Source organism: Mus caroli, chromosome 4 (genome assembly GCF_900094665.2).
Source record: "Mus caroli chromosome 4, CAROLI_EIJ_v1.1, whole genome shotgun sequence".
Lineage (NCBI taxonomy): Eukaryota > Metazoa > Chordata > Mammalia > Rodentia > Muridae > Mus > Mus caroli.
The window spans coordinates 50,518,706-50,540,666 of record NC_034573.1 but is presented as its reverse complement, the minus strand read 5'-3'; the positions used below and the strand labels follow the sequence as shown (position 1 = coordinate 50,540,666).

The 21,961-nt window shown below is 47.3% G+C and overlaps 1 protein-coding gene across 5 annotated transcripts in view; it reads left to right on the top strand.

Annotated features, from left to right (window-relative positions):
- Positions 1–21,961, top strand: part of Epb41l4b (erythrocyte membrane protein band 4.1 like 4B) — a 150,715-nt gene that overhangs the window by 45,582 nt on the left and 83,172 nt on the right. For all 5 annotated transcript variants that reach the window (XM_029475979.1, XM_021160258.2, XM_029475978.1 and 2 more), the window contains exons 3-11: positions 9,026–9,068; positions 9,840–9,918; positions 11,781–11,825; positions 13,937–13,989; positions 19,161–19,281; positions 20,910–20,997; positions 21,155–21,243; positions 21,555–21,624; positions 21,698–21,867. In XM_029475979.1, coding sequence (XP_029331839.1) covers positions 9,026–9,068; positions 9,840–9,918; positions 11,781–11,825; positions 13,937–13,989; positions 19,161–19,281; positions 20,910–20,997; positions 21,155–21,243; positions 21,555–21,624; positions 21,698–21,867 — 758 coding nt within the window. The remainder of the gene's footprint in view (positions 1–9,025; positions 9,069–9,839; positions 9,919–11,780; positions 11,826–13,936; positions 13,990–19,160; positions 19,282–20,909; positions 20,998–21,154; positions 21,244–21,554; positions 21,625–21,697; positions 21,868–21,961) is intronic.

Sequence of the window (21,961 nt, the reverse complement as noted above, 5' to 3'; positions counted from 1 at the left end):
TTGCTTTCTCAGCCAATTCTGTCATAGACTGGTCCTGATGGTGCCAGCTGCCGTTCGTGCCATTCTGTTGGGCCTCTCCCCCCACTGACGGGTCTCACTCCACTTAATTTCTGGATGTCCCTCTGTATCATCTTCACTCATGGTTCTTCAAATTCGTCCTGAATGTTTTTCCTCTCTGTGAACATGGGAGCTTATTGGCCTTTGCTGAAGCCCTGTTACACATCCTTGGGCTTTGTATTTGTAGATATAAACAAGCAGTTCTAGGGACATAGCCCAGCAGTCAAGAGCACTTCCTCCTCTTTCAGAGGACCAGGGTTTGGTCCCAGTTACCCACATGGCAGTGTGGCTCACCATTACCTGCCACTTCAGTTCTAGAAGATTCAGTGTTGTCCTCTGGTTTATAGTGCACCATGGACACCCCCTGTGGTGCTCATAATACATCCAGGCACTCACCATGCACATCAAAGAAATGCATCTTAAAACGTTAAATAGATCTTTCTGACTACATCCTAAGACTTATGACTGCCTCTTCTTTACTTGGGATCAAGGCACATACCCACTAGCAGCCCTGATGGGAGAGGCATTTGTATTTCTTTTCACCTGATGGAAAGCCTTTAGACCTTAGAGAATCATTTAGCAGCACAACTTAGGCATGAAACAGAAGTTTTCAGTCTCATGTATACATGTATATGTTCCTGTCCTGTACACTGTGATCTTGTCTGTGTGTGTGTGTGTGTGTGTGTGTGTGTGTGCGCGGTGGTGGGGGGGGGGGAATAAAAAAGTCAGGAGTCACAGGGGAGAAAAGGGTTAATCTTCTGGAACCCGGTTGTGGGTCTCTGGCGTAGTCTGTTTCATATTACAGTAGCAAGGTACCTGATGCAGGGTACTTTATAAAGCAAGCAAGTATATTTACCTCATAGTATTAGACATTGAAAGTCCAATATGGATGGCTTCTGAGAGGAGTCTTAATACATTGGAAAAACGGAAATTAGAAGTGGTTGGGTGCAGAAGAGGCCATGTGTGTGGGGTGGTCTGACTGTAACTACACAGAATTGATTCAGTCCCCAGAACTTAACCTGGGCAGTGGGACTCTGTAACCTAATTTCTTTTTACCAGGCCCGAGCCCATCCCTTAAAGGTTCAAGCACCTCAGCAGCACCACGCTGGGGACCAGGCTTCCAGCACACCAACTTTCTTCAGACCAGAGCAGTCTCTTCCCTCCTGTGGGACAGGGTGGGGGTGGGACACAAAGTCATCAGGGTGAGCGCACTGAGACGACGCAGCTCATTGGAAGCCTGCGGTGCGTATGCTGTCTGTGCGTATGCTGTCTGTGGCCGCTCAGCAGAGTCGGCCGAGATAGCTGCTGGGCATTACTGATGTTCACAGGGTCTAGGAGGTGCCATGGGAGGTATTTTTGGGAAGGAAGCAGCAACAGATGGGGCTCTGGGAAGAAGTGATTCATTGGAGAGTCTCCCCCGAATATCCACATCCCCACACAGCCTCTGACATGAGCATCCAAGGGTTGTGGTGGTAGGGCTTTGGCACAGTTTTGTGTACACCGATCTTGTATCTCCAGCTCCTTGAAAAGAGCCAAGCCTGGTTTCCATGGTACCCTGCCCAGCCCTGAGGCAACTGTCAAATCCTGTTGGCATCATCTATTTTTAGCAGTTGGTGCTGGGACCTCCAGTTTCCCTGTTTTGTATCCTAAAGGCAGGCCACCCAGGGACCTACTGTGCAGACCCACACTTGGGATCAGCTAGAGCTTGGGAGTGAGCTTACATAACCAAGCTCTCTGCAGAGAGCTGAGGCCTCTGCCTGAATCCCACCCCACCCCCAGGCCTTTGTGCTACCTGGTCATGGTTGCTGCTATTGACTGAGTCCCCCTCTGAGCTAGTGTTAAACTAAAGGCTTGCATGACTTCTGCTCAGCATTCATCATCCATCTGTAAAGCTGGCACAAAGCAAACCATCTTACACAGGGGGATTAATCTAAGACTCAGAAATCGGAAGACTTCTGTTGAGAGTCCTGTCCTAAAGTCTTGCTTTCCCTCTCCGGAAACTCCTGCCTCTCCTGTTGACACATCAGTGTCCATTCATACCCCTCCCGCACGTGTTGTATAGGACACGTGTGGCCCTGGAGTCCCCTCCACTGAACCCTTCCCAACCAGAATAGAGGTGTTTTTATGGCAGTACATTTTACAGCATGAGATTCAGGGAAGATGATTTTGTCCTTTCTTTCCAGCCACGCCATGTGTTGTTTTTCCTGTTCTTTGCGGCTTTGAGTCTGGCAGGTGAGAGTCAGGTCTGTGCAGCAGACTTAACACACAGTTGTGGAGGCTGCTGGAGATACTGCAGTGCCCCTGGCTTCCTGCTGGCCCTGTCTCAGAAGGTCATTACCTGCACCTGTGCCTCATGCCGCTGCAGGTGTGATTGTAAGAAAAAGGAGCAGGGCTGGCTGGAGCCCAGGGGCAAAGGAGTCACCCAACACGCACAAGGGTTTAAGCCCCGACATTTACGAAAAAGAAGAAAGAAAGAGATGTATAAATGTGGTCTGTGGCTGTCTGTGTAACTTTGCAGACCGTCATTGAGCCTTCAAGACTTTTTAGGGGCTAGCACGTGGTGAGAAAGACTCGTGGCCTCGTACCAGAAGGGTACAAAGCAGGTAGGGAGCTCTGGTCTTCCACCTCTACCCGTGGTGGGACAGAGAAGAGTCATGTGGTCTGAGGAAGTACAGCAGGCTTCCAGTAGCCCATCTGTGGATATCAGCAGCGAGGAGCAGGGAGACGCTACCTGTCGGGGGAAGACTTAGGCTGATCCCCAAGGCAACCTCCAGTCATGCTGTGAGCTTTATGGGCTTCACTCTGGATGAAGAGGATGGGTGATCCCCTCCTGCATGTAGGTGGTAGGTGCTTGCTATCAGGTTGGGTTGTTATGGGCCTTGGGTTGGGGACACTGACACCAACAACAGTGAGTTTGAATCCCACCACAGCCTTTTCACTCTCCTATCCCCAGACCTGAACCCCAAGTGTTCTTTCCGTCCCTTATTGTCATGGCTGTGATTTCCTCTTCAGATCCCTCCTGGCTCTGACTTCAAGGCAAATTAGATATTCCTTTATAAGCCTAGGAAATTTCTAGGTACTAGACCTTGAGTCGCATAACTTAGCCTTCATAGCTCCATGGACAGAGATTTTAGACTTGCCTTAACCTCTGAGCTTCAGTGCTTCCCACGAGGACCCGGTCCATCAAGTTCCTACAGCCAGCCTATGCCGGTAGTACTTGTAGAACTGATGTTCTGGTAGCACAGATGGGCTCTGCCAGGATCACATCCCACACCTTGATCTATGGAAAGGGCTTTGCCAGATGGACTGGGATGACAGATTCAGACAGGAAATCACCTTGCCAACGCCCACGGGAGAGCTGGGGTTCGATGTCTTGCCATTTGAACTCAAAAGCATGCACCCGTCTGCCTGCGGTGACTGGTTTAATGGTCTGTGGAGGAGCTTAGCGGCTGTGTGCCTTGGCCTTCAATGATGGATGGTCTGCTTTATTTAGCTAAGATGCAGGTAGGTGAACATGCCAGACGGCGGTCTTGCGACTGCCGGATACGGCTCTCAGAGATGTTCATGGCATACGGTTTTCTGAGTGCCAGGTCTTTTGTTGCTCTGGTATTCAAGCCACAGGGAGGGGGATTCTTGTGGGATGCCGTACCAGTGATCAGCACCTGCTAAGCCTTTGCAGCTGCGAGGAAAGCCCGGTCATTTTTGAGCTGGTTGGACACAAGATAAGCTTTATCATCTCTGCTTCAGGATCACAGATAGATTTCTTGTCAGCTCTGATGGAGCCACCAGCCCTTGTTCTGAAAAATCCCCTGGGTCAAGGAGCTTAGACGACTGATTTCACTTTGACTCCTTTTTCAGCTGCAGATATTTTATGGACTCTGTCTTGGCAAGCCCTGCTTTAGATGCAAAGGATGAAGCCTCCATGAAGATAGATAAAGGGAACCCCATTAGCAGTGTGGCCCCAGGGCGGAGCTGGCTGCTGCCCATATGAGCATCTGGCAACTGTCCCCTTTACATTAGCCCCAGGTGTGGACATTTGGCCATCTCACCTCTTGGACTAACCCATAAACCCTGGAGTTGCTTGAGATTTTGTAGAGCTCACATAGAGCTGAAGACATTTTAAGATCCACAGGACATCCTCCTGTAGAGGAGAGTATGGAAGAGTAAGTAGTAAGTACTGAACGGCACACTCGGCGCATCTGTGAAACCAATGCTTTCTTTTTTTTGGGGGGGGGGGTTGGTTTTTTTTTCGAGACAGGGTTTCTCTTTATAGCTCTGGCTGTCCTGGAGCTCACTTTGTAGACCAGGCTGGCCTCGAACTCAGAAATCCGCCTGCCTCTGCCTCCCGAGTGCTGGGATTAAAGGCGTGCGCCACCACGCCCGGCTGAAACCAATGCTTTCAGATGGGGCTGGTGGGTCTTGTATGACCCCTGGGTGTCAGCTTCGTTCATTTAGTTCTTCCAGCATTGTCAGGTGCAGTCGGAACTGAAACTTGGGCCAAGGAAACCACACAAGTTGGACTTGGATCGAGATGAGAGCTTAACAGTAGAGGGATTTTTCAAGATGGGCATGAACTTGATCTACTCAGCCTAATGGTAAGGAAACAGGAGAAAGAAAGGAATGGGTTCCTTTAAGCTGTGGGTGTCTGGAGCTGCTGAGACTAGAAGGCTGGCTGTGGGAGAACTTGATGTGCCTGGGAATGGTGAATTCATTAAGTACAGGTTTGGTCATAGACGTTAGCGTGGTGCTTGGCAGGAACATAAGTATGCTCCTGTCCTCTCTGTGGCTGTCCTTCCCAGAATGAGCTTATTGGAGGTTTTCCTGCATGGCTAAGGGCAATGGTGAGGTCTAATTCTTGTTCTTCAAATTCCTAATCAAAATTGCCTAGCTCGGAGCCAAGGATGTAGGATAGGTGTTGGCATGGTTATCTAGGCTGCAGGAAGCTCTAGGCTGGGTGTGGTAGTGGGTACCTGTATTGCTAGCACTCAGGAGATGCAAGTAAGGTGATCACAAGTTCGTGGTCATCCTTGGCTACCAAGGGAGTTTGAGGCCAGCCTGGAATACATGAGAGCCTGTCTCAGAACATGAAATAAACATACCTAGTAGTAGGCAAGCAGTGAATAAATCAAAAAAAGGATAATCGTCCCACACTGGATAATAATCTTGTTAAAGTAAATGGCTGTTCAGAAAGGTGAAAGAAAATGACATGCAAGTCCCTACTCCCCCCTCCCCCCTCCCCCCAAAATCCCCTATAAATATTTCTGGGCATACCTTGATAGAAAATAATAATTTTCTGTAAACAGGATCCTACCTGATTTCTTATTCCTACCTTAACATTGTGCTCTTGTCACACCGGTAAATATCAGCCTACATCCTTTTAAAATAGTAATGCATTTCACAGAGGAGCCATTTTTGAATCTGTCTTTGTTGATGGACATTTAGGTCATTGCCAATTCAAAGCTATAAACAATGAGATGTAGCATCCCAGCCATGGTGCCTTAGAGATAGGCGCCCTGCTGTGGCGATCCGCTTTTGTTACCCAGACTAGGCAGTGTAGAGATGACAGAGGCCCACATTCTCCTCTCCTTAGCACAGTGTGCACGCTTATTGTGTTCTAATTCATCTGTTATGTGCTTTTTTGTGTTTCCACCCCTCCCTCCTCCCACACAGTCCTCTTGGGCTTTGTGGTTAGGTGTGGAGTACACTGTGCTCATTCAGCCCCGCCCTTTCTCATTAGTAACATGTGCACAGTGGTGATTGCTTCTGCCAGTCCCAGGTAGTCAGCAGAATTAGCCTCTGTTTCGGAATAGCTGGAGAGAAACCTACTTTGCCTGTTCCATTCCAATTCTTTTTATAGCAGTGGAGCTCCGATATGCATTGAGTTAGTTACAGTGATAGTGAACATGTCTATCCCCCTTTTGAAAAACAGTTCACACTTTGGGTTTGGGGAGATGGCTCAGCAGTTAAGAGCACTGGCTGCCTTTCCAGAGGACTTCAGTCGCGTGGCACCACATGCTCAGAACCATCTGCAGCCTCAGTTCCGGGGGCTCCCACAGCCTCTTCTAGCCTCCTTGGGCACCAAGTACACACATGGTTCACAGATGTAAATACAAGCAGAACACACACACACACACATATATAAAATAAAAATTTTCTGAAAGTCACACCTACTATTTCTCAATCCAGGAAGAGCATGCTAAGTACCACACCTGGCCCCTCTCACAGAAAGCAGAAGCCCTCAGCCACGTGGTCCCTCTTGGGTAGGGTTTGGTCTAAGAGACTCACAGTACAGATAGCCCCTGATTCATGAAAGCTAGGCTTTATGATGCTGCAGGAATGATAGGCGCTCAGTAGCGACGAGACTTCAGATGGTGATTTTTCACCTTTCCAGGTTGCTGATTGCTAGTGCTTTTCTGTCTTGAGACCCCCAAGGATAACCACGTAATCACAGGCATAAATAGCTAACGCTCTGGGGCCTGCTGGGTAGCCAGGCAGCACATGCAGGCCAGAGGGATTAAATGCATCTTTAATTTACAGTGTTTTCTCTTTTGGATGGGCTTACCTGGGCGATGTTTCTCTATAGTGTTCTCATATGTAGCTTCCTATAGAAGTTAGACTACTGAGCATGTCAACAATTTTAACATAAATGTTTACATGAGAGAAATGGCTTTGTAACCTCCTTAGGCAGATAGAACTAGGTTTTCTGGTAAATAAGAGGAGCATCTGAAATGTCCTCCCTGGCCACAGCGGAGCCATCTGCCTCTTCCCATCAGGGGTGGGGGTTCAGGAGTGTAAAAGAATGAAGGAGGCCAGGGACTTTGTTTTCCTGATGTCAGGGTTGAGGGTGTTAGAACCACAGGCTGGTACGTAATCAGAGTTTAGCACAGAGTTTGTAGTTTTAGCTAGATCAGTGGAGACCTGGAATCACCGGGGAAGAGCGGTTATAAAGCCCCAGGAACTCAGAATGTTTAGAAGGGCCTTTCATTCAGATCAATTTCTTAGGGGTCTTAAAAGCTTTCTGACCTCTTTTAAAAAAAACCTTGGGAAACTTTGGTTAATAGAAAAATACACTTACATGCAAAGCAAATTATTTGTTTTTCTTTTTCTATTTACATGTGGTATATATGTGTATGTATGTACGTATGTATGTTTGCATATATGTGGGCACACATGGAGGGTTGATATCGCTTTGATACCTCACTCCTTGAGGCAGGGTCTCTCAATCAAATCCAGAGCTCACTGATACTGGTAATCTCATCAGGGGGTTCACTCTGGGAATCCTCTCTCTGTCTTCCTAAACTGGGATTGCAGGTAGCCATTAACACCTGCCTGCCTTTTCTATAGGTTCTGGGGACCCAAACTCTGATCCCCTGGAGCAAACACTTTAAATGTTCATTTATTTCCATTTAATCTGTATGATGTTTTGCCTGAATCTGTATGCCATAAACCATGTGAGTACACCATGCACGGAGGTCAGAAGAGGGTGTTGGATCCCCCAGAATTGGAGTTACAGATGGGTGTAACCCCTGTGGGTGCTGAGACTCTAACCTGGGTTCTCAGGAAGAGCAAGCAACTGGTGCTCCTGCTGAGCCATGGTCTCTTCCGCCTCACTGCAAGGCAAGCATTATCTACACATTGAACAATTTCCCCAGCTTGAGCGAAGACTTTTTTCCCCCATTAATTTATTTATTCTTTTTACATCCCAATCACAGCCTCCCCTTCTTCTCTGAGAAGGAGGCAGTCCTCACTGGGTACCAACCCACCCTGGCACATCAAGTCACTGCAGGATAGGCACATCCTCCCCCACTGAGACCAGACAGAGCAACCCAGTTAGGGGAACAGGAGCCACAGGCAGGCAACAGAGTCAGAGACAGCCCCTGCTCCAGTTGTTGGGGGACCTGCATATCTGCTGCATATGTGGGTGGGGTGGGGCTAGGCCCAGCCTTTGTATGTTCTTTGGTTGGTGGTTCAGTCTCTGGGTCCAGGTTAGTTGACTCTGTTGGTCTTCTGTGGAGTCTCCATCTGCTTCAGGTTCCTCAGCCCTCCCCTCAGCTCTTCTACAAGACTTCCCGAGCTCCATCCAATGTTTATTCTAACGTTTCACCTAAACTTCAGGATTTGCAGTTGTATGAAGGAGAACTTTACCATTATTATTATTATTATTATTACTTGGTTATTGTTTTAACATGGATGTAAAGAGACACAAGTATTTGTGAAATTGACAAGGGACAGATCGTAATCACTATTCCGGGTTTTTCGGTTTAATATCTAAAAGGAAAAGCTTCGGTCCAGGCACGGTGGTGCACACTTTTAATCCCTGGAGATGAGAATCAAGCAGAATTTTGGTTCAAGCCACCCTGGTACAGAAATACTTTTAGGTAAAGAGCAGCATAGGTACGGGCAACATGTGACACACCTTTCATCCCAGCTTTATGTCTCTGTGTCTGTTTTGGTCAGCCACTGGGTAGCGCCTCTCAGAAAACAGTTATGCGAGGCTCCTATCTGCAAGCATAGCAGAGTATCATTAATAGTGTCAGGGATTGATTCTTGCCCCTAGGATGGGTCTCAAGTTGGCCCAGTCATTGGTGATCAAAGACTTTTTAAACATATACCTATTTTATTTTTATATGTATGAGTGTTTGCCTGCATGTATGTATGTGTGCCATGTGCAATATGTGTCTGGTGCCTACAGAGTCCAGAAGAGGGCATCAGGTCTCCCTTAGAAGCTGGTGATGTAGTGCTGCCATGTGGGTGCTGAGAACTGAGTCTGGGTTCCTAACTGCTGAGCCAGCTCCCCATCCTGAGCAAAGGAGTTTCCAGTATCATACCTAGCAGTTTGCAGATCTCCAGTGAGGAATTCAAGATCTGACTCAAGTCTCAGGGCTTTGTGAGTACACCCAGGTTTGTAGAGGAGAGGAACTCCAGGGGTGCATACTTGGTTCCTAAAGAAACACTGTCTTTCTTTCAGCACTGGCTGGATCACTCGAAACCCATAAAGAAACAGATGAAAGGTAAGACACAGACTCCACTCTATTCATGCCTTTTTTTCCCTTTTGTAAAAAAAAAAAAAAACAACTGACAGTAAACTGCTTTGTCAAGATTTCTGAGATCTTTTGATTGGTAAATAGATCCAGTGTTAAATGGGTGGTTTTTACTTCCTGTAAACTGACCAAAAAGTAGAGCTTTAAAATTGAATGAGTACTTTGGGTAGATATTAAAACCCACCTGTGCTCTCATTTCAAATCAGACACCCCTGCCAATGAGAGCTGACTAATGTTCTATTCAGAAACCTGTCGCCCCCTTTGCTCACTGCCAAGTAAGTTTCAAAGCAGATTCAGGATGGGGAGTAGGAAGCAGGAAGGCTCCAGCTCATTCCTTACAGGTGTGGTAACCATGGTTTTCTAATGCTGTTTATGCTTAGATCATTTGGAGATCATATCCTCTTAAAAGTACCTTACGGTGTTTTTTGCGGTATCTGTACACGCAGAGCACTTTGCTCCTGTGTCACACTAGCCTCCAGCCCACTTTGTACTTGGTAGAATGTGGATGCCAGTTTGGAGTAATCCCGTCAGAGATAAGAGGGGAACGCCGGCTGTTTGTAACCCACCCAGGCAGGGTTTCCTGCCAGATGAGGTCCCCAGCTAAATCTTCCCAGGAAACCTACAAGTTTGGTCCCATCTTTGCAACTCCAGACGGAGCAGTGAGCTTGCTGTCAGTGGGATGTGTTTCCTTTTGTCTGATGGGGGACAGACATCTTGACCTTTCTGTCTCCAAATGTTCAGTGGGACCTGCCTATGCCTTGCACTTTCGAGTCAAATACTATTCTTCGGAACCAAACAACCTTCGAGAGGAATTTACAAGGTAGGAGACAGCAGAGAGGAGTCTGTCCAGTAGCCCCTGCCTCGGCCAGTTTGGGGGAATCCACTCAGTCAGGGGGTTGATCTTTTTGGTCCTCTGTTTCTAAGCAGAAGTTACTCGCATTTTCTCTGGGCTCCTCTACCCTATTAAAAATCCACAAGTCTGGTTAATTTGGTATTTTTCATATGAACCAAATTATACGAATTTTCTTGGACCTTGGGAAGTGGTAGGCTCATCTTTGGCGTTTTGTCTTCGTCTCCATGACCACCAACAAAAGCAGATACCGGGAGAAGGTTCCTTAGTCAGGAATTGCCTCCTCTTCCTCTTCTTCCTCCTCCTCCTCCTTTTCCTCTTTCCTTCCTTTTCCTTCTTTTTTTTGAAGTTTTGCAAGACATTCTGATTGTTCCAATTAGAGGAACCCCTCACATAAGCAGCTCTGTCACCAAAGACTTTGTTAGGACCCACTTATATCTCTTAGCCCCACTGGTGATTTTTATGTTATTTTTATGTTGCGAGTGCCTGTGTTTACTTCTTGAATTTTAGAATCAGTATAGAAGAAAGGGAGAATGTAAACAGGGGTTGGGATACGGAGCTTCCCTTCCATCTGTGGAATACTTTATGGAGTTCTTGATATCCCTGGAGTGTCCTTGTCACCGATTTTTCATGTGCTGTATTGTAGCGGTGACTTGCACATTGATGGGTGGTCTACATTGATGGCCAGCAACTTGGAGAGGAGTGACATTTGAAAGTTATTACTCACGCCCATGACAAGGCCTTTGGGGCTTTTCCTCCAGGGTTTCTCCATGGGAGCCACATGGCCACCATGCCATAGTTGGTGTGACTATACATATCAGCATACTAAATTTGAGAAGTTATACTTTAGGATCTGCTGAGAGGCAGAACCTTCTGGAATGAGAGAGAACCTTTAGCCTTCCTGCCCACTTTGATTTCTGGATCATCCAAAGTCTCCTACAAAAAGCTCTACAGAAAAGGGCTTGTCCACATGGTCTCCAAGGTTCCACTTACTAAGCAACTTCAGTATTTCTCTTTGGAGTTCTTTATGAAACACGTTGCCCCTAGCTGTCAACAGAGCAGATAATTTTTAAGGCAGATATGTGAGTCAAAAACAAACAGGATTCCACTCTCAAGTGTAGGATCCTGACTCTATAGGCCTAGAGTGTAGCAGGCTTTGTTTAGTACAAAGTGGTTTTGGTGGCCACCTCTTCCTAGAAATAAAAGGCTTTTACTTGAACTTGGTGAGCCCTCCTTATGCTTTTTGTCTCTTTTTCCTTGTTTCTTATTATCCCTGTAATTTTTTTGTAGGGTAATTCTAGGTGTGTGTGTGTGTGTTGAATGGTTTGCATGAGTGTGTGTTTATTTTAAAGACAGTCAGCAGTTAAACTTCACCAGGAAGAAAAGTATCCCTTTGTAGCAGATACTTTATAGTCTGTGTAGACTTTTTGAAAAGCCCTTGGATCTGGGTTTAACTGGCCAGGTGCCCGCTCAGTGGTTCCACCCAGCCCATTTTCTTGGATGCATCGCATGCCGGTGCAGAGTTCTCCGTGCCTGTTGGGCTAGACTCTCCTGCACCAAAGCCACCCTGCAAGTCACATCCGACTGCATCGGAGCTCCATCCTACAAGTGTCTTGCCAGCTCCCCATGTGGGTTCCCAGCCCATTGAGACCAGGGATGCCTTTCCACAGTCTCAGGAGGAGACTCCCTCCCTCCTCATTTGCATTGGACTCCCTTTGACAGTTCAGAAATCCAGGGCACGTGCAGGGGTGCTTGTGATGGGAGGCTGGGGATTGGAGGCGGCTGGGGAAGGGAAGGGTTCCCCTCTGTTGACTTTTGTATATGTTTGTCAGGTACCTGTTTGTTTTACAACTCAGGCATGACATTCTTTCTGGAAAGTAAGTATGCTTTTGTTCTAACTCTTACCTCAGCGTGGGGCATAGTATACCTCAGCACTGCACTGTTTTAACCCTTTACCCTTGGCCCCTTTACCAAATTCAAACGGTGCACGGGTTCTGTCAACTGAGTTGGATACTTGTCCTGCTGTCACTTTCCTCCCATTTTACAGCGATTCCTACATGGCTTGGAGTGTTTCCAAGGGCATTGAGGACCTTGAGTGATGTGTGTTTGGGAACAACTTTCTCCCTGCCACATCCCTGCCCCATTCACACACCGTCAGCATGTATACACATGGCAATTTGTGTTTGTGCAGTTTAGGAAGTCTCGCTCATTACCAGCACACTAAAGCAATGTAAAGAGGCCCTTGTCTGACCTGTAAGACAGAGCTGTGGATTTCTCATCTCATTGAAAGGCTCTTTACGCCCAAGGCATTAGGCTTGCAGTGAGTATGAAGCACAAAACACATCCTCACAGAAGTGGTTGGTTTTGAGGGGGCATCAGTAGAGAAAGAAGGCTGACAACATTTTGAATGGCTCAGCGGGTCAAGGCTCCTGCAGCCAAGCCTAAAGACCTGAGTTAAATCCCTGGGACCTGAAAGTTGTCCTCTGTTCTCTGCACATGTGTGATGGTATGTATATGCACCCCTACCACACACACACACACACACACACACACACACACACACACACACAATCTATATGAATAAATAAATGTAAAAAAAAATTAGTCTTTATCATTTTCCAGCAAGAGTTATCGAATATTTTGTTACATTAAAAAAACAAAACAAACAAACAAACAAACAAAAAAACACCTGAGAGCCGGGCGTGGTGGCGCACGCCTTTAATCCCAGCACTCGGGAGGCAGAGGCAGGCGGATTTCTGAGTTCGAGGCCACCCTGGTCTACAAATGAGTGCCTGGACAGCCAGGGCTACACAGAGAAACCCTGTCTCGAAAAAACCAAAAAAAAAACACCTGAGGCTATATTAAGATCAGTACCTGATATTGCCAACAGGAATATGTTCTGATTTTAAATGTAATCTGAAAGAAATGTAATGGATAATTTCTGCCATCCTCGAATTGCAGAGCTAGGGAAGCAGAGACAGGAGGGCATCAGTGAGTCTGACACTAGCCTGGTCCACCTAGTGAGTTCTAGGCCAGCCAAAGCTACAAAGTAAGACCCAGTCTCAAACACCAAATCCAAATATAAATCGATTATATAAGTAAGTAAAATTTGAACTAAAATGTAATTTCTGTGTTTGTAAATTCTTCATAGAAAATACACTCTGAAAGTTTCAGTTGCAGAGAGGTAATAGAAGGAGTAGACTGTACAGTGTATATATTGGCCTTACTCAGCCATGGGACACAGTTTCTGGTTGGTGAGTGCTGAGTATGTGTATATTTGTATCTCTTCCATGCTGTGCTCATCATACTAAAGGCCCCATACCTCTAGAACTTGCCTTTAGTTTGTAAAAGCACTGATGGCGGTACTTCATCTGTGTCTCGTGCTTCGCAGTTTGTCTCTACTCCTACCCAGCTAGTTAGCGTGTAATTGAAACAGTGTTCTGAGCCAGCACTGCCTCCTGTCAGCAGGAAGACCTTGGGCGGGATGCTGAAGGCTCACAAGAGATGGGGATCAGGGCGCTGGCTTCACCAGAGGGTTTACTGCATCAGTAGGTCTGCCTCAGTTGGACCTGATACTAAGTACATCTAGAGGTCTTAGAAGTCCTGTGTACAGTGCTGTTGTGTGGGTTATTACTGCCAAGACTTTGTTTTAAGGAAGATTTGAAGGCAGCTCGAAAAGACAAATGACTGTATCAAGAGAAAATAAACAGGATAACAACACAAAGGAAAGGTTTCTATTCTGTTTCCCAAACATCCCAAGTTCCTTCCATACTCATTGGAGGCATCTGCATGGTTGGTAGACCGTATACGTGGATAGATATGTGGAGAACTGCCTTGTTAGTTTGTGTTCTTTAATGTAGACACTGCAACTATGAAGGACTAGCATCAGAAGCCGTATTTAGATGCTGCTGACTTTTACAGGACGTTGTTACATGGTTATAACTGTAACCTTCCTATTTAATATTCATTTCTCTTTTCTCCCCCGAAGATTGAAGTGCCCCTATGAAACGGCCGTGGAACTAGCTGCCCTCTGTCTGCAAGGTACATTCATCCTTCGTGACAGTTCGCATCTTGAAGTCGTTGCTTTTGTTTCCATAAGTGAGAACGTGCTGTATGCCAGCCAAGCCCGGGGCCCCGCCTTCTCCCAGGATGTAAAGGCACATGATGTGGTCTCAGTTCCCAGGAGCTCGCAGTCTGCCCAGGAAAGCACATAGAGATTATGGCAGTTCCCTAGCAGCAGAGATACACAGGAGGCTGGGGAGAGGGAGGTCCATGGGGGATGTGGGGCGGAGGATGACTTCAAGAACAAGGTGTAAGTACAGAGGAGCGGAGGTGCGGCTCTTGCTTGGTATGCACAAGGCCTTGGGGTTCCATGCCTGGTACCTTATGTGTGGGTGTGGGGTTGGATACTCAGGGACTGCTCGAGGTATAACTCGGCTGAATTTACTCCTCAGCATTCATGAGGTGGTGGTAGGAGAATCAGAAATCCAAAGTCATCCTTAACTGGATGCAAGTTTGAGGCCAGTCTGGGCTACATGAGACCTCATCCCAGAAAAAGACAAATAGACAAACAAACAAACAAACCCTGAAAAGCGAGCAAACAAACAGTAATGAAAGTCACAGGGACAGTAAGTGTGTAGTCACAGTGTGAACTGGAGAACAGCCCCTGGTCCCACTTAAAGACTATAAACTTCATGGGGCCAGCAGCAAGTCTTTGTACGTTCTTGAGCCAGCAGGCCTGGGTGGTGTGTATTTTGGAAAGACTGCATGGAAAGAAGGAACTGGAGTGGGGCTAGGTGGGGGTAGGGTGAGGGCTGTTATCGTAACAGACTTAACAGCCATAGTAAGAATGGGCAGGTGGGTGTGCACACAATGAATGCAGCCGCCCTGTCAGTGCCTGAGCCTCAATGTGAGGAAGCGGTGGGAGGACTCAGGCTGTTGCCGAGGGTAGGTGGTGACATTAGTGAGTGGGCAGAGGAGAAGGAGGCTCCTGTGGAGAAGTGGCTGTCTGGGCCTTGGCCAAGAGGTGCTGAATTCACCAGCATGCAAGTGGGAACTGGCCGGCAGGAGGTCTGCCTGCAGGACCATCCACATTAACTGTTTGTCTGTGCATTTCAGTTAGAAATACGTGCTTGAGTCTCCTGAGCTATCCAAGAGAATGGGATTTCCTGAGCACGTGCTTGTCAGTGCTTTGCTGGGTTATGATCTGTGACACCTCCTCTCGTGGTATTTGTGAATATCATAAAAAGATACGGCTCGTACTGTTATATTTTTCTAATTACAGTTTTTTTTTTAACGTGTGTGCGTGCGTGCGTGCGTGCGTGCGTGCGTGCGTGCGTGCGTGTGCGCATGTTCATGGAGGTCGGAGGACACCATTGGAGAGTATGTTCTCTGCTTTCACGTGTGGGTTCTGGACACGCAGCTGAGGTTGTGAGGCTTAGTGCAAGGGCCTTGACTTTGCCGAGCCATCTCACCGGCTCATGGTTTACTAATTTAAGAAGAGCTGATCTGAGAGGTATCACAAGATCAGGTCACACTGATTACAGACTCCGGGTAGGTCAGCACAGCAGTCAGGCAGGTCAAAGAAAGGACCTGATGTCCTAGACCACCACCCACCAGCACCTACATCCTCTGTTAATGAGTTTAGTTTAGTTTTGGTTTGGGTTTTTTTTTTTTTTTTGGTAAGAAATGTAACTCAGATTAGAATAATACCAATTCTTATTGTGTGTTGTTTCTTAGTATTCTTGTTATATTTTAATTTAGTGTGTGCATAGATCAAAGGACAACTCGCAGGAATCCCTTCTCTTCTAGACACGGGTCATGGGGCTTGAACTCAAGTCATCAGGTTTGTTGGCAAGCCTTCACCTGCTGAGGAATATCACTGGCCCTACTTGCTATATTTAGTCACTTTGTGGTGTCACATTTATGTATGTAAAGATGTTTTGTGGATAATGTGCATTTTCCCATTCCTGAATACTTCTAGTCCTTAGTCACCTCTTAGCAGATGCTCAGTAAGTGTAGAGTGAACAGAGGGATGAGCTTGGAGAGACCCTCAGTGTAGTTGGAGAGCCCTGGTGGTAACGGTAACAACGATTCGTTCTAAAGCCAACTGTGTCCAATGCAGAGCTACAGGCTTCCTCTCCCTGTGCAGTCTGATGCAGCAGGCCTCCTGGTGAGTGCCACGGTGTAGGCAGAGTTGGGATCAGGGCAGCAGTGTTCCTGGCTTCTTTTGTTGGTCAGATGCAAATTTTACCAGTACAGACAGTAGCCTTCATGTACACTGGTTCCTGAGCTGCAAGAGGCCTAGACAGGCTTGGCAGCCCCGAAGGATCTGTCAGGGTGGTGTTAATGAAAGGAAAGCACCCAAGCACCCTGTCAGGCCTGGGGCCATTAATCACTGCAGAAGCTTCCTCCGGAGGCTGTTGGCACAGTGTTCTAAGCCTGTCTTGTTGTCCTGTGTGATTTGAGGAGGAGGCACATCCCTGTCCTCACGGGTCCAGCGGCAGCAAGACTGTAAAAGCAGCAAAGATGAGAGTGGAAAAAATGCGAGCAAAAGAGGAGAGCCTTTCTTGGAGAAACTACCCATCCCTATAGTGTAATTTAATAATGATCATTATGCCAGGTGTGAATCAATACTTGGAAGACTGAGGGACATGCAGAGAAGCCCTTCTCAGGTTGTCATCCCACGGTGTTATGCTGTCCTCTGTAGCCAAGCCAGGAGCCCCCCTGTGTGATCACTAGCTTTACTCTGTGGTGTGAAAAAAATGAAGGGCAGAGTTCCTTCTGGCGGTTGAGCTTTTCAGGCATATCTTAGTGTTGTTCTTGAGTTAATCTCGTCCCCTGAGTTGAGATGCTGTGCCCTTCTGTGGAGGACACGCTCTTTGGGGAATGCATGAGTGGTAGATTTGAAAATTTATCCAAGTGAAAGGGTAAAAGGAACGTGAGATCGCCCGTTTGTTCGTGTGACCGCTCCCATGTTTCGGGTAGAGATCTTGGCCCTGGGACAGCTCAGTGATTTGCCTGGGGCACACAGACACCTGCTTAGAGCTGGAGTTTAGTCTCTTACATCTGAGCTACAGCCTTCATGGAGCCGGAGCCTGGCTGCAGAATTAGGCGATTCTTGGAATGCCCAGTTCTTTCAGCTTGTTCTTGGAAGGCAGAGTGGGGACCAGGGTGCTCCTCAGGCCTGCTTCAGTGCAACTGAGGCTGGAGGGGACACTGCTTTCATTCTTACTGGTGTCTTTGGCATAGTTTATCCTGCCATTTCAGGACACCAGTAAACACAGGGTCTTATTGAGTCATGTTTGCCTGTGGGTACAGGAGACACCAAAGGAATCTCTCTCTAGACTATACAGAGCTTAAGGCTTGCCAGGACCCATTCCACAATGACCTCTTGGGCCAGGGTCAGTGGTGGTCTCCAGTTTGAAGAACCCAGCCTTACCCCCTTTTCTGGCTATTCTTTGTTTCTAGGACAGGATTTCTAGTGTGTGTCTCCTTGCCTGGACAAAAAGGCTGCTGCATGCCCTGACCCAGACTCCTTTATGTCTGGGTCTCAGTGATGTGGAGGGTGGCATTCCAATGGAGAAGTATTTATCAGACCATCTCTCTCTGCCTGACATTGTCTTATAAAGGCACAGTGTCCTTGACTTTGATTTTATTGCTTCCTATGCAGGAATGGGACTGTTTTGTTTCATATTTTGAGGCTCGGTCTCACTTTGTCTTGCCCTGACCTTGAGCACAAGAGCCACCTACCATAGGCCGTCTCATTGCTGGGATTTCAGGATGTGACACACCACACCTGGCCACAGGGACATTTTATCCATTCTGCAAGTCAAATGGAGTCCCTCTCCTGAAAGATGGGTTGTGGGATTTTGGTCCTCAGAAGCACATGCTGGCCCAATGGGGTGATGAAAAGATACTGGATATGTAGTGAGCTGCTGTTTTCCCCGATTCCGGGGCATGTGTGGCTCCGTACACCGGTAGATCCGATGTCTTGAGACATCAGGTTCCAGGTTTTCTCCCATTCCCGGGCTAGCTATGTCAGTGTCACATGGGGATTTGTTAGAAGTGCAAATTCGATGGGCTGGAGATGCAGCCCAATTGGTAGTGTGCTTACCTAGCATGTATGAAGTCCTGAGTTTCCTCCCCAGCATCACATAAGATCAGGCATAGTGCTGCACTCAGAGGAGAAGGGAGGAGGGTCAGAAGTTGAAGGTCAGCCACAGTTACATTCAATTCTGGGTCTGGGTCCACACCAAGATCAGCAGCTCTGGGTACAGGGCCCAGTGATGTCATGCTTTAATGAGCCCACCAAATGAGTCTTCTGCTTCCACATTCAAAACAAGTGCTGTGGCTCGCTGTCTCTCCAAGGAGAGTGCACCCATTCTTGAGGGTCTTGTGAAATGGAGGCAGCGACTGGGCTCTCCTGGGTGGGCATGCAGGTCTGCGTGGTGATCCAGCCCCACGGTGACATCTATGCCCGCTAGCCTGAAGTCCACACTTACTGTAATCAGGTTTTAGAGGAAACTGGGAGGTTCTTTTTATTCTGAGTTCTGAAGGGGTGGGGTGGGGAAAGTGGATTTTCTCACTCACGCTCTGGAGGGATAGGGCCACCTTGTCCTCGGGCCCAGGTTTTGCGGCCTGGCAAGAACAGGAGCCATGCAGTGCTCACTGGGCTCTTTCCTGGGCAGGCTCCTGTTGCTCTCCCTCTCTGGCACAGCAGCCTTCTGCCTTCTCTCCTTCTCCGTTCTGCTTGATTTGCCGCAGTTGCTCCTGCAGCCTGCTCACCCTCCTTTGCTGCTCCTGGATCCCTCACTTGCATCCTGCACGCACCAAATTCCTCATCCACTCTCCCCAGCCATGCAAACACTTAAGTGCAGCTCTGCCCTTTGCTTAATGAGAGCCCTGTGTAAAAGATGCTTATGGGCAGATCCCCATTGCCTGCAACTGCCTTTTATTGCAAATTCCCACTTCCTGGGGAAAATGTGAGCCAGGCTTCCCTAAGTGGGAGAAGCATTGAGAAGAAAGCCAGGGATGACTAAGATGGCGGATTAGAATGACTTTGGGGACTCTGAGGGAACCTGATAATGAGGGGGCTCGTGCTTTATGATCAGAAAGAATGCCTCTGGACTTGGTTGCAGTAATAACCCAAAGTGTTCAATGTCTCCCGCGTTCAACGTCTCCCGTTTTCCTCCCTTCTATGAACTGCACAGCGGAGCTAGGAGAGTGTGAGCTCCCGGAACACACGCCCGAGCTTGTGTCTGAGTTTCGGTTCATCCCAAATCAGACAGAAGCCATGGAGTTCGATATCTTCCAGAGATGGAAAGAGTACAGGTACCTCCGTGCGCCTCTCTCGTGGTCTGACCTGCTTCTTTATTCTGTGCTGTGTGTTTGTCAGACCCTTCTGACAAAACTATGGCCTGCCTTCCGCAGCACAGTGTGCCCGAGAGGCTCAGTCAATGACCAGAAAGCCACAGCTCTGGGTTGTAGCCTCTCTCCTGTGCTTCACACCTGTTTCCCAAAGACCCGTGTGTTACCTTTTTTCCTGAGAAATGTGCAAAGGTCAAGCCGTGCTGCTTTTTACCTTGGGAATACATACAGCTCCTGTCCGATTTGATCCTTGCTTGCTAGTAACACCCCAAGTGTGGATAATGAGGAGACACTGCACTTATAAGGTCCTATTCTTCCCGAACAGAGCTTTCTAGAACAGTAGTTCTCAACCTTCCGAATGCTGGGACCCTTTAATACAGTTCCTCATGTTGTAGTGACCCCAACCATAAAATTATTTTTGTTATTTCATAACTGTAATTTTGCTACTGTTATGAATCATGATATAAATATCTGTGTTTTCTGATGGTCTTAGGCGATCCCTGTGAAAGGGCTGTTTGACCACCAAAGAGGTTGCAACTCACAGGTTGAGAACCACTGTTCTGGGCAAACCTTTTAGAAATACACATGGAGCATCCCTACCTCCCAATGCCTGAATCTAAAGTGTGAAACTTTTGAACACCAACCTGGTGACACCTTTGAAAGGTCCATCCCTGGCTTCCTGCGGCAGGCATGAAATCTAATCATAGGAGCAGTCTTTAAATATGGATGAAACCACCTCAAGGACCTCTCAGTTCTATGTAGCGCGTTAACGTGGCATAAATGATTTCCATGTTCAGAGTTGGGGCTCAACCCCCAGGGTGTCTCATTGTCTTCACACTAGTATTTGAAAATCTGAAGAAGAGAGAAAGGAAGGACCACAGACATTGTGGGTCTCACACTTGGCCTGACACCCTGTGGTGAAAGAATATTCATCATTGAGACCATGTGACTGACATGCAGTACTACATGTCCAGAAGTGTGCTCAGTACACTGAGAGCCAGCATGACATATATCTTCCATGTCTCCCTTCTGCCACCATCCTAATCTAATGGATTTACTTTTGTTTTGCCTGGACCAGTAAGGCAGTTTCCCAGTGATTCACACATGCATGCATACACACATGTACACACACACACACACACAGGCCACAAACTACCCATTGATAATTCCTCTTGGAACTAGCACTTAGTGTGACCTTTTCATGTCTCTCAGTTCCTATGATGACTTTTAAAATAAAAAATGTCATGATGTGTCTTCATCCAGTGATGGGGGAGTGTGCAGATGTACAGTCAACGTGCCCCGCCCACTCCTTTACACGCAGCCTGCTTTCTCCCAGAGGAAGGGCAGGAGGAACAAGCTTTTCCTTTGCTTTAGGCCCCTGCTCTTGTTTTCTTAGGTTATTCTAAGAAACACCATCCTGTGGTCTTCCATTTCTGTCAACCGTGGGTGCTTGGAGATTGTTTCCCATCCTTACAAACTTGCACCCTCCATTGCTATAACTATTGCGCGACCCTCTACCACATAGCGGGCCCTTCACACCCCTACTGGTGTGTGAGTCCTAGTTTACATGTGTCTCCATTGGTCTTTCTAAGGGGAAAGAGCCCTGCCCAGGCGGAACTCTCCTATCTGAACAAAGCGAAGTGGCTGGAAATGTATGGGGTGGACATGCATGTTGTCAGGGTAAGAACTGTGTATGTTTGTTTCATTTTATTTTGCTGTTTCTGAAAAATGTATAGCGTGCCAACAAAGTAAATTTTGGTGAGGAAATTGTTTTTACGTTCTTCTCTGTGACGACCTGTTAGAACCCTCTACCGACTGTCACTTCGTTTGTTTGTAGGGAAGAGATGGCTGTGAATATTCTCTTGGACTGACCCCGACAGGCATATTAATCTTTGAAGGAGCTAACAAAATAGGCTTATTCTTTTGGTAATTTAGTTTTGTCTAATATTAAAAATGTCTTTTCCTATTTTCTTGTGTTGGAAAGTCTATGTGATGGATGATTTTGAGGGGAATTTGCAACACCCAGATTTGCTTTAAAAAAAAAAAATCACACCATCCTATTGTCGTTGTGGATGTGTGGCCAGTGCACTGAACGTCTAGCTAATCGTATTTAAACGAATGAATGATGATTTTCTTCTCTTACCAATCTAAGCTTTTATAAGTAGAAAGGAGCCTGTTTGATGTGTAGACGGTTTGGCTGTAGACTGCCCTTTTTAAAATGCTTTCTCTCTGACCAGGCCTAAGATCACCAAAATGGACTTTAAAAAGAGCAAACTGACCCTCGTAGTAGTGGAAGATGATGACCAGGTAGGTCTTGCTCCCCAGAGTCCTCCTTGCTGCCGCTCACCGGCATCCCTGTGACCTTTGCTCCCTCCTTCAGGGGCGTGAGCAAGAGCACACCTTCGTGTTCAGGCTGGACAGTGCGCGTACCTGCAAGCACTTGTGGAAGTGTGCGGTGGAGCACCATGCCTTCTTCCGTCTGCGCACACCCAGCAACAGCAAGTCCGCCAGATCTGACTTCATCCGGCTGGGTTCCCGCTTCCGGTTCAGGTTGGCAATTGCTTTATGACATGGACCATGTGTTTCAGAGAATGACAGCTCTTCTTTTGTGTATGAGTGTGGCAATGGATCTGTGTCCGGCCAT